Consider the following 17,857-nt stretch of genomic DNA (forward strand, 5'->3'; position numbering starts at 1 on the left):
TTTGAGCTAAGCCTCTTTGGGGTCAAATTGATATGTTGTCTTGGCTCTAGTCACGTGGTTTGAATCCGCTCTGCCGGCCCATACATTTTCCGTCCCGAGTAGAGCGCGAAAGTGAAGCGTTATTTGCGGTTTCAAATCCCCCGGGAGCGGCGCCCACCGACCTGGTTGACAACGGCCAACATGGCTCACCCACTGCGTCATCATTGCCGGCGAGAGGCATTTTGGTATTATCGCGCTTGCCCTCCGTTCTGGGTCCCCTTGGTCCCCCTTTGCAGAAGAAAGCCAGTGTTTTGTGCTGTGCCTAGGCAACTCTTGGGCCCTACGTCAACATCACAGAGATTCCCTTTAAGGCCAGACGTAATTTTTGTGCTGAGCCAGCGTTGATGCTCATTCCGGCTCTCCGATGTCCGAGTTTCCAAAGAAAAGAAAGACATCACATAGCCCAGCGAACATCGGGACAAGGTACGCAGTACGAGGTGCATAACCAACCCCTCAACAATGTGCGTCACGTGGAACGCCCTGCTATTGACCTGGCTTTTGGTAACACCTAGGCGGCACTCAGCCTCGTGAGGCTAAGACTGCGCCTGGATCTCCCCGTATTCGCACCACTGTGTTCGCCACCAAGCACCAGCCTATCTGAACGTCCCCTTTCTCTGACAACAGGGAGACGAGGGAGAAAAAGTCCCACTACTCGTTGCAGTTCCATTTTTCATAAGAGTTAAGTCCGTTCGGGATGTCCGTCCACCGCAACAAAGCTACACCTGGCCTTAGAGCGACAGGGTAAATTCCTTTCCACTCAAGCTGCGCACCCTGCCACCCTGATATGGGTAGTTCGTTACTGCCACCGTTACACTGGATGCGCGGACCTTTGCCAGCCCTGTCACCGGAACCGCATGTGCCCGCATCTATGCTAGGGAGAAAAGGGGCCAACCGGACCGACGAGTAGGCTTTCCTGGTGGACGAGGCACGATGGAGCCTAACGTGTGGCGATATGGGTCCCAAATATATTGTCCTTGTAGGGACGCCATCTCTGGGGCTACGACGTGGCCTTAGTGCCATCTGCACCACGTGGGCTGTCGCTTCTGTGGGGGGAGATGCTGCTCTTCTGTCGAAGATACGGCACACTGTTGCGAAAGGGCACATGTCCTGAGTTGAGGGAACCTAAAACAGGCAGTGGGCAGAGAGCACCGCGGGCGGAACACGCAGAGGTATAATTGATGTCCAAGGGGGCCTCGCAGATCGCATTGGCCGATTCACCAGGGTTAGGTGGACCAAACAAAACAAAAAGTTTCCGTTACATTCCAAAGATTGAAAAGCTATTGGCTGTGGCTTTCTGGTTAAAAGAAATAGGCACGGCAGAACGTGTGAGAAGAAAATAAAATGAATTTGATGTGCGCCAGCGCTTTGGTTGCCTGCAACCTTGTCCTTTCCTCCTTGTCACGCATCGTAGCTTGGAGAGACTTCACGCCCCACGGGAACTGTCAGTCTACCAGCCGGCCAAAATCGTCGAGGTAGCTATGTACACAGTTAGTCAAAGACTGTCATGTCATCTGGAGCAGGAGATAAAATGCCAGTACCTTTGTAGGTAAGCAGATAAGCGAAACCCGGGTATCTGCGATGCTCGCCGCAGGTACCGAATGGCGCTGTGGAAGTATTGCTCGTTCTGATGGGAATAGGAGACGTTGCCAAGGCTCATGTTTGCTTCGGCGGCCTGTAAGGTGGTGAGACCACTACCAGTCAGTCGTTATATTTCCAAATTTGACGTGCGGAGATGGCGGTGGGTATATGGACCAAGGAGGAAATCGTCCTGACCTCTGAGAGCAGCTCCCCGGTGAGTTCTCCCTCCCTTTCGGCCACGTCGACAGCCCTAGAGAAATAGTCGACCGCCGGAATGAGCATTCCGCGTGCTTCCACATAATCGGCCGTGTGTGCTCTGGCATCAGCTTCGGCAGTTGCGCGTTCTGCATCCCTGAATTCTTCAGCCGTTGAATATGACAGTCTCTCGCTTAGGCTCTGAGGCCGGCCACTGCTCCCGCTAGAGGAGCTGCCTTCGGTTCGATGGATTCGGGCAAGAACATTTTGAGATCGAGCTAGCCACGCTTGACCCAGACCTGGCATTATGTAAGTAGATGTTTTGGAGAGGGCACAGATTGGTAAGCTGTGCAAGTTGACTAACCCCTGAGCGCGGAAAGATCATCTGTGTTTCTCTGTAGTAATAACAACCACTGATTCATACACCACTCCGCGATATCGGCGACTCCAGCGCCTTCCGCATCATGATAAGCCAGACTTTGCAACGAAGCGATGACGAATGTACGGTCAATACTTCTGTTAGGCATCTGCATGAACCCTGTCGAGTCCAAGGTTGCGATCGCCGTCCTCGCGACGTGTAGCCGTTGTTCCCACGATTCTGGGGCAGAAGGATTGGTATCTGCGATGCGCCTGACTTCTCGGATGGCCCCTTCGATTCGCGCTTCCTCCACCAGATTGAGCCCATCCAGGCCGAACACCTGACGTGACATGCTCCGATATCGACCGGGAAATCGGTTAGAGGTTGTCAAATTGGTGAGACAAGCTCTCTACTGACTGTTTCGAAACGGCTGTAAGGCGAAGATGTAAACAGTGTCCCGCTCGACATAGCAAGCCTTCCAAACGGGGTTATATGGAGGAGGTAGCGAAAACTCCTTTCTTGTAAGATATTGAAATAGACCCCAGCCACAGCAACTCGGGGTCACTATATACTTAAGGGGCAACTGCGAGGAGATGTGGCTGCAGTCGTTCGCGGGCGAAATTGTTGAATGGAAAGAGAAAGTGCGTGACAGGCAAACGAATCATAAGAGGACTTGCAACGTCTTAGACGATACTTACATTTGCAAAGAGGGACCTTGATGCGCTCGAGCCACCGCCAGGCCATGAGAAACAGTTCAATAGGACCAGGAGGTCACACCTTGCAATTGGCGCGTGGCAAATGCGCTCTTCCAACCAAGGCCCAGGGGCAACGTCCGCTTGGAGATATACTCCTAGTTAAACACCCAGGGCTGACGGGGGTGTGGACGACACGGCCCATTTGGACGATCGTCAAAGCGACCCGGAAAGAGGTAAGTGTTCCCTTTGAGGGAAAAGAGGCTTGGACTTACCTGCAGCCACAATACGACATTCTCCAAAAGACTTTGCCTAACCTCTGTGGCAAAGAAAATGGTCTTTTGGACATGGGCCTAGTGAGTAGGCCGTTGTGACCGAAATGGATTACCGTATCATTTAGAGATGCCCTGTTTGCTTCTGGAGAACCCGAGCGGCTTGACGGGAGATAGCATAGCTCGGTGCTGTCGAGACGGGCCTGTAGTTTCGCCGTAGGACTTGAAGGCGTCGTCAAAGCTGCCACAGTTCACAAGTCTGGACCGAGCACAATCGCCTGGCAAGAGAGAATGATGTATCATAATACGGGGATGAACAGGGCTCGGTGGGGGCCGGCTGACCGGATCTGAAAAAGGCACCAGGGGCAGAGAAAGGGCTTCGATGCGGATCGACGAGGTTTGAGACGGAGAGCGCCAATATGAGGCCTTTTGCCTCCTCTCTTCTTATGTCTTTGGAAGATGATGGACGAAGAATCAGAGGGGTGGTTGAAGAAAGCAGGTCTGACTAAGGAAGTTTGATGGTCGATGGGCACCGAATGGGTATTTCGGTTTCGGTGAAAGTAGGAAAGGCTGATCCGCCAAGGGCCAAGGCATTGCGGAAGCGAGGGGAGGATTCGCGATGAGCCATATCCGACTTGTAGCGATGCTCACCCTCATTACGTCGTTATTTCCTGCCTTGTTGCGCGCGAAAAGGGCCAAGAGCCATCTGTGAGATTCGAGAGCCAGCGTAATGGATGGAAAAACAACGCAGCGACGCGTTGGCGATGAGGCTGCAACCGCACGGGGGATTCTGAATGAAGATTCCCATCTTGATCGATGGCTGGCGACAATATCGGGAAATAACGCAACAGAGCATGACTGGTGGATGAACAGGCTGTACAGTACTTGGTACAAAGTATTTACAGTAGTAAGGAACTGGATAAGGGACTGGGCTGGCGCCGGTGCGAGGAACAAGTAGAGAGGAATTCCGGGTGCCTGTGTGCTCAGAAGCGTCGGGTCGGGCTCGCGCTCCTTGTCTCGCTCTCTCTCGTGTATGGCTCGGCTATCGAAACCCAGCAAAGCAGCGGCAATTGCCAGTCACTGACGGCGCAAAGCCCCGGAGAAAGGCGCCACGAAGGCTAGTGAGGCCTAATGAGCCTAATGAGCCTAATAAGTACTTGTACGAGGTAATCAGCCACACTTCCGGCCTGTGGACAGATCCGAGTCCGGGATGACGGTGCTCCGGATTCCTTGTTCCCCTTCTGAGGGATTCTAGCGAGAGCTCTGCAGCTTTGCATTACTAACCATCGCACACTTTGTCGAAGCCTCGCCAGCACAGGGGGTACCGAGTAGTACCAAGTACTTGTTACACAATTTGGAGCAGGGCCGAGGCCCAATCCTGTCCTAGGATCCGTCCCTTTTATATCACGAACATCCACCTGCTTGATCCTTCATAATTCCATGCCATCACAAATCGGAAACAACCACCTCACAAAGGAAAGAACATGCGTGAATCCTCTGGTCTCGCCATTAGCCGCTTCTCCTTCGACCTCCTCCATCGCTAGACACCGGGATCTCAGCTGTTTCTCCCACGTCGCCGTCTCTCATTCGGCCTTCCCCATACCTACCAAGTAGTAGTGAATCTTCGTGCAAATGCCCAAAACAAACAAACACGTCCAACCGAAATATGACCAATGTGCCTCGGTAAGTGACCCTGAACTTTTTTGGTGATATCGAAAACGCCCGACTTTACTCCAGCCGAAAGCAATCCGTTCACACATGGCGCATCCCCGAGAATCATCCCTTGAACTCCCTGCATGTGCGTCATGAAATATTTGTCGTCAATGTTGAAACAAGGCAAGTCTCGATTCCAAATCACAGAACCCGGACTAGGCGAAGCCGAGGTGCCGCGAACGACACCGCAAGTGTCCATCATATCGAAGTGATTCGCGTGTCCGATCTGGCCAGAGGACGATGCTTGATGACCATCTGCAGTTCTCGCAACATGTTGGTGGTGTTTTCGGCATGCTCTTGGAAGGTCGCCCGCTTCCTCCGGTCCTCTTGAAGTCTGTTGAGCTTCTCTTCGCGGCTCATTGGTGCCCAAGACATTCTCTTGCGCGGCAAGGCCACTGCTTCAAACACTTCTTCATCCAGTCCCGCCCCGTCAGAAGGACTCCGTTCGCCGCCACTCAGCAGCCTTAGCGCTTCTGCAGGCCCGCCATCCACAACCGTCAGCCCGCCCAGACTGCTCGGAGATGGCGACGCTGGCGATCGCAAACCACTGGATGCTCGGGAGAAACGATTATCAGATTCGGTCCCCACGTTGAGGAACATGGTGTTTCGCCCCTTTTCCCATTCGACAAGGGCGTTTCGAATCTCAGCTCCAAGCTGTTCATAATGGCCAGTGATAGTCGTGCTCAGGGTAGAGTCATCCTTCGGCTTTAACGAGTTAATTTCTTCCCTCAAGAGATGGATTTTGGCGTTCAGGGATCGGATAGCATTGGCCACCGCTTCGAATCGGCGTAATTGAGCCTTGGTATGTCTCTTTTGCGGCGTAGTGGCGTCGATGCTCTGTTCAGCCGCGGGTTCGGCCTCTTCCGATACAGCGTCCTGGCAGTCTTCGCCATATTCTTCGCGCACTACTGCGCTGTGGAGCTCTTGGCTTGCTTGGGAAAGTGCACCATCTAACCCTTCGAGCACATGGCACATCAGTCGCCACTGACGAACGTTGTACCAGGTGGAGCCAGAGTGAAGGGCCAGCAGATCACAAAGGAAAACCTTCCTTGCAATGAGGTGGAGTCGGAAAAGAAAGCGAAGTTCCTTCAGGGTGTCCCGGGAGTCTAGGGGAGAATCGTTTGCAAACGCAACGGCATCGGTGTAATCCTGCATCGAGACCTCGTATATGTCATGGTACCTTTGAAGGTCGAGGTCCCTCACAAATGGTTGGACGGCATTGTGAGCTTCGACGCATCGGACGATGCTGGCCGTCAAGGTAATTCCAAGAGTGGTCCGTAGGTCACGGCAGCGACTCTGAGAGTTTTTATCTTCCAGTCGACTGACTGGAGGTAATGGATGGCTTCTGTATATGTGTCAGCAATGATAGGGAATCGAAATATCCGCCCAAGCCATGCACTTACATTTCATACCCACGAGACACAACCTCGACCTCTTGAATGAATCGAAGCGCTTCCGCCGCAATACTATCATAATTATGTGAATTTGACACAACTTTTCCCAGTGTTGACCCGGCAGACTGCCGCACAAATTCAAGATATTGACGCCGAGCAAAGTACAAAAGAACCAGATAACCCCCAATAAACAATAATGAGTATATGCATATTTCTGACCAAGTTGAACAATGTGACCGAGACGTTCTATATCCCCGCTGGAGTAGGTGAAGAGACCACGCGACCGAGAAGGAAATTCCGGCTGTTATACAAGCACCTTTGAAGGAGAGAGTATGTGGAGCGAATGGTTGATCATGTTGGAGAAGTTGTCGTCTCGGCTTCGGATCGTCTGCGAGAAGCTGGGAGGCAACAATCACGTAGCGGAAGCGCTCGAGAAACTGTTCATTTGCGACATCTGTCACCGAAGCAGCGGTTTGGCGAAACGTTCGTAATCGGTCGCGCAGTCTGGGCAGACCTCGGGGGGCATAGGTTTGACGAGCGCAAGGAAGAGGCGAAGGAGGTTCGGCGGCTTCGAAGGGGATGGCGTCTCCCTCCAGATATTCTGCTATGGGTGATTCATTATAGATTAGAGCTTCCATGACATTGTCGGAGGATGTGACCGCTGTGCAGGAGCAAGGAAAAGAGAGGTGAACCGGCTGGAATGCTATGAGAGCATGAGGCAAGAGATTGCAGAAGCGCGTCGCGATGGGGAATGATGATGACGGCGATGGAAAAGTCTCAGACGCAGACGCAGACGCAGACGCAGGAAACACGCGGACGACCAGGGGAGGTCAGGAGCACAAGCCACGGCTGATGGATGGGCCCAAGCTTCTGCTGACGGCAATAGTTTCCCTGGTGCCTAGCCGCCTTGGCCACTGGAATTGTAGCCCCATTAGGCTGCCAAACAGTGGCGGTCCGCTCGCCACCAGCTGGCAAGTGGGTGCCCGAGGGCGCTCAAGAAGAACAGGGCTCTCGGGGCTCAAGTGCCCCAAGGCAGCCAACCCGTGTGCTGGGGTGCAGATCCAGGGCCTGCAAGGCCGTCCCCCGTCGATCTGACCAACGTGGCTTGAAGCGAGATTGATGCAATTCCAACGTCAATATTGGATAAATCACTGGCTCCTTTCTCGAATGTCACCCAAATTGTCGCTTCAAACTGGTGGGCGGGCTCACGGAGGCTTCAGCTGAGACTGATGGCGAAGTGTTTCGAGTAGACAACGAAAGTAGGTCGCAGACGGTCCCGTGGACTGACTCGGCGCAGATGAATGAATGAGCTAGGATTGCGAAGGAACAGATTTTGTGCCTCACCGTCATGGAAACATCGACCACATCGTGCTTCGAATTCACTGTTCATCTTCAACGATACAATGACTTGCCCGTCATTGAAAAGTGTTATTTTGCTCAGAATGGATCTATCCCATCCACGCCTTTACTGACACTTGACAGTAACCAATCTGTTAAGCTTCAACCTCTGCCTCAACCTCCTTGTTGATTGTTTTCGTGCTCTTTGGCCTTATCCCATTGATTCGAGATTCCAGCAGATCAAGCATGGCGTCCTCGGAACCGCCTGACGAGCTCTATGCAGAGTCTGATTCAGATACACATCGACCGCAGCCTCCTTTACTCCCCATCACAGACCTGAGCATCGTCCCCGGCAATGAACTGCGCAAACTCACCGACAGCATCATTGTCGCCGCCGAATCGGGTGGCGAGCTCTATGCTCCCATCTTTCGTCAACTGCAGATCCGACCGGACAAGCATCAGGATTTCCACAACGGGGTCATCCGCGTCATACGGAACAAACACTACAAGCAGATCCAGCGAGCCTCTGATCGTAGTCTGAAGAACGTCACCGATCTCTTACTCCGAGCGTTCGGATATATCATTTGGAAAACCAGCTCAGAATGGGTCCTGGCCGAGACGGACCTTGATGAGGAGGAAGCTAAGTTGGTCTATGTGAGAGGCAAGAATCAAGCTCCAGATACCAGGTATGCCCCTCAGGACCGCGCTCAGTCGGACGGTGACCGTGGGATGAAAAAGACGGAATCGTCGCTAATGAGCATTGCCAAAAGGTATCATCGAATCCTCGAGCCTCTCTGGCGCCAAATGCGCAATGTGATGTTCACCCGCCGCCCACAGGGCCCGGCACATCGCGCCAGAGCCCCCAGTGGCGCAGCAACTGACGGTGAAGACTCGTACATGGCCGACGGAGACACCCGTTCATCTTCACCAGCGGCCGCGTTTCATGCACGCGCTCGTGCTCGAGCTACTAGGAAGCTAGAGAAGTTGGCCTCTCAAATTGCACAGAGAGTTCCTGCCCATTCCAGCCAGAAAATGAGCCCCGAATGTACAGAGGATGCCATCATCGAACTTATTGCTCGTCTCGCCGAGATTCGGGCCAACAGCGACCCACGCGCATTCGAGGAACTGTGGCGAGTGCATATCATGCGAGTTGAGGAGCTGGATCGTGGACAAGGAACGAACCAAGCCACGCCGGAGAAGGAGGGGGTCACTGTCAGCGTTGTCACACAAACTGAAGACCCTCCTGGTTTCGCCCGTGACCATGATAACGGTCGTGAACACGGTGCATCGCAATCGAATCTACCTTTCATGACAGAGGGCGCACCCCTCTTACCACGAACCCTAGTCTCCCGGTCACTCATCCCTCCGTCTCTCCCATCTCTCATGTCCGTGTATATCAGCGTCTCTTGCCTGCCCACACGAGGCCATTTCAATTCCATCTCCCACACGACGGCCGCACCCCTCGCGCAGGCGTACCACTGGCCCTCAGCACCCGTCGAGGAGCACACCCTCGCGCTCTTCTTCACTGGTATATGCTACCGCGTCGACATTTCCCCATCGGCCGTTCTGGGTTAGGTGCTCAGTTATGGATGGAACGATATTTGTCGATTCGTGTCGACGGGTCGGTTTGAGAATGCCACTGTCCAGAGACCCGCCAGTATTGGTGCTTGTTCCCCTCTAGAAGATGAGGAAAGTGGCGGCGGCGATGACCAGGTCGATTTCGTGAACCATTGCCAAAACCGTGGCGTTCAAGATCGGGATAGTGTGGACCCGGAGAGAATGATGATAACGAGCGGTCTCCCAGACGTGGTGGTATCACCCCCCAATTCAACACCCGTAGACTCGTCTTGTCCGCCGAGACTGGCATCACGAAACGATCCAGACGACTTTACGGAAGCGGATTGGCAAACCATCGCTCTCGGCTGGCGCGACTTCCAGAACGACCTGTGCCATGCGGCTCGAATGGGCGTGCGGGTCTGGAGGATGAAAGTATGCGTCGTGACCGCCGGGTCTTGAGGAGGAAGGGTTTTGCACTGTCACCGGGAGCTCTGGAGGGTCAACGTATGTGCCATCTCTACGGGGACTTGAAGGCCGTCGAGGCTCTATCAGCCGTGCGGGTGACGAAGGCAAGAGGGACAAATGGAATGAATTAGTGGCCATTGATCATCGTACCTTCCACGCGCTCAGACCGGATGATCCGTCAGGTTCAAACCTTTCCTCTCCAGCATCCTGGACTTGTCTAGATTTAAAATATGTCGGTTTAACCTCGCCATAGGCGGCCCCATCGCAGCCGGCGCCTTCGCCATGTCGCTCCCCAAGGACAAGGACTCGAGCAGACACGACTACACCATCCTGGGCGCTCTAACCAGACCTGTTTTCTGGTGGGGAGAGATAGTAGCGCAGAGGGTGATCGAAGATTGGGGAGGAGATCGGGAATGGCGTGATTTCTGGTCAGAGGTTTTTATACTGGGCTATGCTTACATAGTCGGCTTGATGTACGGCATTCTTCTGACCAAGACGTGCAAGCCTTGATGGCCGTGAACGACCCGTGATAGGTACTGCCCTAACGGATCGAAAGCGAGCCTTGCTCAGGGAAGGAAGAGTGGCACAAGAGCCTCCACAACAATATGATAAGGTGGTTTGGTGTCCTTCTCAGCCGGCGGCTTGAGAGGCTATTTGTTATGCGTATGATAGGACTGGTCTCCATTGCATCGGATGGTTCATGTTGTCCTGCCCAGTAACTACTACTAGTAATAGTAATAATAATGCCCGCTGTCCCTCAATTACACCATTAGCTCTATCTGAAACAATGGTTGATCACTTCATTGTCGTCCAGCACTCTTAGCTTGTCTCGTCTTCTCTTCGTTATGTACAGCGTGATTCTCCGCGCGCAGAATATGTCATTGAATTGGTTGGTTTCGTCTTGGCTGGAAGGGTCTGAAGGAGATGATTGCAGTCTCTGAGCTGAGAAGAAGGAGGAAAATAGAGTTTTCGGGGTAGCTGGTGTCCCAAATGAGTAACATGATAAACCCAGAGGGGGAAAAAGAAAAGGGAGAAAATGGGGGAAAAGGCATCTGTGCTGAGGTTCGAGCGTGAGGCGCAAAGGTGAGCAAAACCGCTTCAAACCTGGCATCAGGGCCACCATCCCATCCTCTCATAACTTGAAATCATCTCTCTCACGCCTTCCACCGTCGGGCCGTCGGGCCGCTCGTAGTTGAAACCCACGACGCGCTCAAATAAGCTGCCGTCGAGACTCAAATCTGTGTCCTTGAGCAACTCCTTTTCCAAGAAAGGACTGAGAGGACCAGGTTTCGTGATGCCCTTCTTTTCGAGCAGATCGGCCCATGGTTGAAGAATGTCCTCGTTGAGGTCATCGACGACGTGTTCGAGGTTCATCTTTGCGAAAGAGGATATTATGGTCCCCTGGAACCCCGTCTTAATGTCGAAAACTTTGGAAACAATGTCGGCCAACTTGCCCTGGCTTGTTTCTCCGTGGTCCACAACATTAAAGATAGGCACATTGCCGCTAGGGGCATCCTCTCCTTTTGATAGGGTTGGTCTCCGAGTGATTGTAGGAGAGGACGATGACGGGATAGTAGAATTCTGAGATCTCCACTCTGCTGCTGCCCACAAGGCTCGGGCGACGTCTTCCACATGAACTGTGTTGATCCTCAAGTCCTCGGTCCAGAGCCATTTCAGCTCCTTTTGCTGTTCCTGATAGACCCGAGCCAGACACAACCCCTTGGCGATGAACTTCGAGTCATACTCTCCATAGACGTGTGCCAGACGGAGGATGACCAAATTCAACCCCGGGATTCTCGACAGCTCTTGCTCTGCTTCGAGCTTTACCTTAGCCAGCTTCAGCCACGGTTTCAGCTTGTCTTGCTCGTTCCGTGGGACACGGTTAGGAGCATATACCATGCCTGTGCTGACTTCGACAAAGGACTTGACGCCCCGTTTCGCTGCTTCATTCGCCAGTGTCACACTGAGCTGCCACGAGCGCAATTTATATATTTCTGAAGTCTGCGACCAAGCCGTTTCACCGGCGCAGTTGAAGACAAAGTCCCATGTTCTGTCAGGTCCACCGGGGTGCTCGAAAACACGAGCCATCGAGGTCTCGCGAGAGGCATCGGCCTGTATGAACTTGTCCGGGGAGCATGCTTCGCTGAATTCTGGGGCAAGATGCGCTAGCTGCGGGAGGACTTTGTCAACTAGACGAACGCTGGAGGCTAGATTCTGGGAATGAATGTATTTGGACAGGAAGCGGCCGACGTAGCCTGCCAAAAACTGTTAGCGCGTATGCATTGGAACACATTGTAAGAGCATGAACATACCGAGACCCCCCACTATCAACACTGATGGCTTGGAGGTACCATTGACTGTGCCGTTTTGGTCGGACATGGCCGCAACCAAATAATCGAATGGATGGCAGGGCGCAAAGATGAGGACAGGGGAACTCAAAAGGCCTGATAGAACCGGGAAACCAGACCCAAGACAGAGAAATCCCTTTTATGTCCAGCTGCTGCTAATAAGATGGAGGATGAAACTGGCAGGTGCCGGAAGTAAGAGGGTCTGTTGACCTTGGACCAAATTGGCTATTAACAGCAGCCTTTGCCTTGACGTCGACACCGGGAAATAGTGGACACCAGAGTCCACCGATGAGACTTTAGACGAGGACGAGGGGGAGAGAAAAGTGGCTCCAAGCCTCAAACAAAGACCGCACGAGGAGGATTTGAAGCCACTGAGAGACAGGAGTTCGAGACCTTGACGGGGGTTGTGCAGGCTCGGGCCGTTCAATTGCAGGTGGGAGGTGGCAGCAGGCTGAGGGCGGGGGATGGTTCGGGTCTCGGCTGGTCGAAAAAAAAGCTGGAGATGGCGTGGGATGGCGTAATTAGGAGGAGCAATAGTCGGAATTTAAATAGAGTCAGATGATGCTTGCTCGTGGATGAGGATGGGAGGAGGAGGAGGAGCAAGAGAGCAGCCGGGGGGAGGGCGGCCACGAGGCAAGTCGATGTTTGAGGATGATGAAACTGAAGGAATTGTCGAAAGAGGGATTTAATTGTTTTGTTTGTGAATTTTCATCCATGCCGCCGCCGCAGACGATCCCCTAGCCTTGCATTTACGATCTGCTGCAGCTGCGCTTCTTCCTTTTGGGATTCAGGGGGTTCATGCAGGTCCGCCGTTGAAAGGGGGTTTGCAGACGGGAGGTGGCGATATCGACTTCGTGTTCCTTGGGATGCCGGTGGTGTGTACCTATGCAAGGCCGCGAGAGCGAGGGCCCAAGGCGTCGAGGTGCATGCTGGCATGCATCTGGTGCATATCCGCTGCACTGGCGGGAAGCAAGAAGAATGGGGAGCCAGGGGGGGTTGAGGTGGGCGTGAGGTGGGTGTCAAGAAGCTGGCACTAAATGGAGAGCAGAAACAGCATGGCTCGTCCCAAGAGTGGGCGCCACCAAACGGCGGTCGCCCCGAACGAGTATCGCCAGCCCGCCTCGACAAAGTAGCTGCAGCATGGTATGTAAGACCGTTCACAGATTCCCGTTGTCTTCGTAATACTTAGGATGAAAGACGGTGGTGGTGTGTGACGGTGAGGGTGATAACCACAATACCGCAGTGATAAGAACCGGTGTTGTTCCACATCACCACCACCAGCACCACAGCTCCTTGGAAACTCCTCTCGCCCGATGAACATCCATACTGGTGCCGAGTACGAGTAGTACCTACATACATACATTAGTACAATACAATGGTGGTTGCATCAACCCCCCCCCCCCCCCCCCCCCCCCGGGGGGATACCCAGGTCGCTGACTCGTTTCGTGTCTCCCCTAATTCAAAGAACGTTGGATGCCTTCATCGACCATCCCACCCCCCCCTCGGCCTAAACCGTGTGCACAGTCCTGTCTGCCCACTCCCTTCCTTCTCTCTCTATCTGCCAGTCCCTCGCTCATATGTCAAATATGATAGAAAGTTAGGCAAATGAACAATGGCAAAATAGGCGAAGGCGGTTATGCACAACGTATCTCCCCCCTCCCGAAGAGCATTGATCCCTCGCTTGCTCCACGCCCTATCGTGACGCTGGGAAATCTCAATGCCCTGAACTCCATTCACAAAATGCTTCTTAGAACGGGATCCATCGCGAATAGGTATCATGGCTGCTGTCGTCCGGGTCATCGCCACATTCCGCTGCCACGAGACCGATTCGAATGCTTCAATGCCGCCCAAGACTATCTGCAACGGCCGGGGTGTGTTACTTAGCGGGTGCTGGCCTCGGTTGCGCCTTGACATTCGTCGAGAGCCAACTCTGCAAGGGGTGGCGTCAATACATATATACCATCACTTCCAGACGGAGCTCTACTCACCAATCCTTCAAGCAATCCTTCTCCGGTAGTAGCGCAGCTAGGCACCACATACCAAGTCCGATCCTTCAATTGCCCTAGTCGCAGCTTCTCAGTCACCTCAGTAGGGGTCATGGAGCCCGGGATATCTTGTTTGTTGGCAAAGACCAGCAAGAGTGCTTCTTTCATTTCCCGGTCCAGGATGATCCTATGTAGTTCTTGCCTGGCCTCGTCGATGCGTGCTCGATCGTTGGAGTCAATCACGAAGATCAGACCTTGCGTGCCGGAGAAGTAGTGTCGCCAGAGGGGCCGAATCTTGTCCTGTCCGCCCACGTCCCAGACGTTGAATTTGACGTTCTTGTAGGTGACGGTCTCGACGTTGAAGCCAACTGTAGGGATCGTGGTGACATCTTGATTCAGTTTCAATTTGTAGAGGATTGCTGTTCAGCCATCAGTATGTTAATGTACCCAGCACATGTCACGCTGGATGGTGCATTGGACTGCGCAGCCGCGCGGCGCCACTTTGGACTCACTTGTCTTGCCAGCAGCATCGAGACCCAGCATCAACAGCCGCATTTCTCTCGACCCGAAGATCTTACCCATCATCTTGGATATTTGACCGCCCATTTTTGTATGCTTTGCTGCAGGGCGCAGCTTATCTCTCAGGAGGTGCGATGCCGTCGCAGAACAGTGGATTGGGCGCAGTTAGAGGCAGCTGTCGTGATCAGGTTGCTTGCGGGTCTCAGCCTCGACCCAGCAAATGAGTGCGCTACGGAGGACTCGAACGACGAGAGCGACGACAGAGTTTGGGAATCTAGGGCGTTTTGATATGTACCTAGAGCCTCAAAAAAAGACTTCTGCTGTCCAAGAATTTCAGGGGACAATGCCGTTGACTGAGTGGTTGAGATTGTACGAGGTACCCCGGCTACTGCAGGCGTGGTTCACGGTCTCCAAGTTAGGAAAGGGGGCTCGCGCTGAAAAGTCAAAGTGGATTAGAAGAAACTGGCATTAGACCTAAGCGAGAATAGTCGGGCACCCCAAGACAACCCCAGCACGAGCACCGACGCAAGCACGACGTCAAGGCACGTGTTCCAACGGCTTCGTCTCCTCTGGTGCCATAAGGATTCCGTCCATGAATGCCCACCCTTCACATCTCATCAGTTTCCATTTCTCTGCCACCTTCTTCGTGACCAGGTCTCCCGTAGCCACTGCGTCTTCTTTCGAGTCATGTCCAGCCTCGCCCGCAGTTTGAATACCCCGGGACAGATACTTTTGACTGAGCAGCTTCAGTCCGTATCTTATCGGTAATCCTCGTGGGTGAGGATACAAGAGGACTGTGTCGACCACATAGGGATGTATGATCCTCACAACGTTCAAGTCGTTTTCAATGGCGTGGCCTATCAGTGGAGTCTCTCGACTGATGTGCTCGAACAGCAATTGCCTGGCTGCGGCCGGCGAGTCCACTTTACGGAGCTGGCGGTCGTCGAGATGCGTTTCCTGGACGCCTTCAGAGAGAGCGGCCTCGTACGGCAGCGCTGATGCATAGACTTCTTTTGTCACTCCAGAGAACCTAGTATTCAGATCCAGGATTTCCCCAAAAGGTCGGACCAAGACGTCAAGTAGAAGCCTCCCGTCAGGCCACGAGACGGCCGTAACTCGAATAACCTCCATCCCATGCGTGGTGTAGCCCATTTCGCAATCGAAGGAAACGGGTTGTCTGAGTCGGATGTCGGACTTTTCTGGAGTGTGCTCAAATTGCAGGATTGTCGCAAGGCGCCTGGGGTCTTTGACCACGAATACATGTGAGTCGGCGTCCGAACAGCCTTCACTTCCTTGTGGCTTGTTACAACAAGGGTAGATTGCTTCCGATTGACCTTGAGTTCTATCCCTCTTCAGGGGAACTGTGCGATTTGGTCGAGCCCAGTGATAACGACACCTTCCCTGGCTTGTCAAGCGTCCTGTCTCATCTCGGCCGGGGAAGACTTGAAATCTCGTCCCACATCGATCGCAGCTTTCAAAGCCTCTGATTGCTACCAATCCCGCATTCACCGAAGCAAGCTCGGAGCTGGATGGTTGCGTGGTCACATAACCGAACTTCTCGAGGCCTTCCAAAGGTGTGTGGAGATGCTTGAGGACAGCAACCTGTTCGTGCAGAGATGGTAAGCCTGCCGAAAGAAGATCATCCCTCTTGTCAACTGGCTTAGCGTGGACATTGGCCGTTGATGTTGCTCCAGTCCATTGCGAGACTCTCTCGACCCACTCCTTCATAGTCATCTTTCTAGTTCGCAGAATATTTTGAGCCATGGTATTCTTGTAAATTTCGCCTCCCAGTTTTGTAGCGGCTTCCTCTTCGTCGAGGGCGAACCTTACCAACTCCTGTTCATCTAGCGCGAGCGATCTGTGCTTAGTGTCCGAATCAGCAAGCTTGCTATTTTGAGTCCGCATTTCCTCGTGCAGCTTCTGCAGCACTGTCAATCTCGTCTTCAAGAGCGCCGGGGCGTTTGCAACGTTTCGCGGAGTTAGTGATTCAACTTTTACCGGTTGCTTCTTGATTAGGACTGAAGACTCATTGCGGAGTTTCGTTGGTGGAGGCGACACAGGTCTTGCGAGAGAAGTCGGCTTCCCTTTAGCATGCCCTTGTATCACATGGCGTCGAATCTGGCTTGGAGTTGGGATTTCTCGCGCGAGCTGACTCACTGTCCGTGACGGTGAAGGCGGCTGTGGTCCGAACGATGCTGGGGTAGACACTTCTAAGCCTCTAGTGTCTGGATGCACGGCATTTGAAATCACTGGCTGGTGGGGAGGGGATTCTAGCTTCCTTCTCTTCGACGGCGGAGATGATATCTCCCCCGCGCTGAACGGATCATATTCTTTCGCAGAGTTGAGGCCATGGTCTGCCTCAGGGCTAGGCACTCTCCAGCTATGTGAGAAGATACAGGTTTGGAGGCTGCAGTCGTCCTGCCGAGGACACGGAACATTGCGAAAATGGCCGAGGGAGGAGAACATATTGGAAGAATAGAAGGAGGAGGCTGGACTGATAAAGGATAAGTGGATGATGATGATGGTACTTGGTGATGAAGAAGTGGTCGAATTGTGGTTGGCGATGTGGTCAGACTCAATTTGGGTTGAGGACCTCACCAACCTCACTAGCCTCGCCGATTAGAAGGTTCGTTGGTGGGCACACTGCCCGCCGCCGCTGCTTGGGGAAAACGATCGCGTGTTCGCAGCCCACGACTCTCGGCCCCCGATCGCCCTGTACCCGGCAGCATGTACCGCGCACCCTGATCCTTGTTATTCCTTCTGGCAGCCAGTGGCGCGCCTTGGTTCGGCCTTGAGGGGTTGAGGTCATGCAGGCACGGTCATTGAGCAGATCGAAACCTTGTTGCTATCAGGTAATCCCAAGCCTTGCAGTTGGTGCAGAGGGTGATAAGCATGCTCCAGGCCCGGTGCAACCAGTGGCAATGTCCGTTCATGCAGAAGGCAGGACTCAGGCGTGGGAGAGCCGCCTTATCGCTTGTACAAGAATGGTTGAGATAACACCCCAGGGAGAGCAGAAGAAACTATGTAGATGAGGGTTCGAGGCCAAGGGTGATGCGTGGGGAGCCTGCTCAACAGTCATAAGACGAAGGAGTCTTCGCCGCGAACAAACCATGGGATCTCATCCACCTTCTCAGTCCTGCGAAACGCATCTCTACTCTTTTGGAGGGAATCCCAACGATAGTACTCGATTTGCCTTTCCTATTGCGCTCGGTGTCTCCAACCTCTACGGGGTATCGAAAAAGAGAGAGGCCGGTTTGGCAGCCTCGCTAAGACCGTCACGACACGACCTATTATATGTGCGGTGCCAGCTTTCAATCTGCTGGAAGAGTCTGGTGTCAATTGTTTACGTCGACTGTAACTTGGGCTGGGGGAAGCCTGCGAGAGGACTCCCGGGTCGATGAGGT

At 53.4% G+C, this 17,857-nt stretch overlaps 6 protein-coding genes across 6 annotated transcripts; 1 reads left to right on the forward strand and 5 right to left on the reverse strand.

Annotated features, from left to right (window-relative positions):
* Positions 1–1,737: 1,737 nt before the first annotated feature.
* A1O5_11989 (uncharacterized protein) lies at positions 1,738–2,522 on the reverse strand (the record flags this gene model as incomplete). Its single annotated transcript, XM_007752558.1, has 2 exons — positions 1,738–2,111; positions 2,177–2,522. 2 exons carry the CDS (start codon positions 2,520–2,522, stop codon positions 1,738–1,740), a joined length of 720 nt encoding a protein of 239 aa, XP_007750748.1.
* Positions 2,523–5,045: 2,523 nt separating this feature from the next.
* On the reverse strand, positions 5,046–6,879 carry A1O5_11990 (uncharacterized protein; the record flags this gene model as incomplete). Its single annotated transcript, XM_007752559.1, has 2 exons — positions 5,046–6,192; positions 6,251–6,879. The coding sequence occupies 2 exons, from the start codon at positions 6,877–6,879 to the stop codon at positions 5,046–5,048; spliced, it is 1,776 nt and encodes a 591-aa protein (XP_007750749.1).
* A 946-nt stretch (positions 6,880–7,825) lies between these two features.
* Positions 7,826–9,154, forward strand: A1O5_11991 (uncharacterized protein; the record flags this gene model as incomplete). Its single annotated transcript, XM_007752560.1, has 1 exon — positions 7,826–9,154. The coding sequence occupies one exon, from the start codon at positions 7,826–7,828 to the stop codon at positions 9,152–9,154; it is 1,329 nt and encodes a 442-aa protein (XP_007750750.1).
* Positions 9,155–10,711: 1,557 nt separating this feature from the next.
* On the reverse strand, positions 10,712–11,980 carry A1O5_11992 (uncharacterized protein; the record flags this gene model as incomplete). The annotated part of the gene is made up of 2 exons (XM_007752561.1): positions 10,712–11,856; positions 11,914–11,980. 2 exons carry the CDS (start codon positions 11,978–11,980, stop codon positions 10,712–10,714), a joined length of 1,212 nt encoding a protein of 403 aa, XP_007750751.1.
* Positions 11,981–13,829: 1,849 nt separating this feature from the next.
* Positions 13,830–14,540, reverse strand: A1O5_11993 (ADP-ribosylation factor 6; the record flags this gene model as incomplete). Its single annotated transcript, XM_007752562.1, has 2 exons — positions 13,830–14,353; positions 14,447–14,540. The coding sequence occupies 2 exons, from the start codon at positions 14,538–14,540 to the stop codon at positions 13,830–13,832; spliced, it is 618 nt and encodes a 205-aa protein (XP_007750752.1).
* A 450-nt stretch (positions 14,541–14,990) lies between these two features.
* On the reverse strand, positions 14,991–16,919 carry A1O5_11994 (uncharacterized protein; the record flags this gene model as incomplete). Its single annotated transcript, XM_007752563.1, has 1 exon — positions 14,991–16,919. The coding sequence occupies one exon, from the start codon at positions 16,917–16,919 to the stop codon at positions 14,991–14,993; it is 1,929 nt and encodes a 642-aa protein (XP_007750753.1).
* Between the last annotated feature and the right edge of the window lie 938 nt (positions 16,920–17,857).

Source organism: Cladophialophora psammophila, assembly GCF_000585535.1.
Source record: "Cladophialophora psammophila CBS 110553 chromosome Unknown aczJe-supercont1.30, whole genome shotgun sequence".
Taxonomy (NCBI): Eukaryota; Fungi; Ascomycota; class Eurotiomycetes; order Chaetothyriales; family Herpotrichiellaceae; genus Cladophialophora; species Cladophialophora psammophila.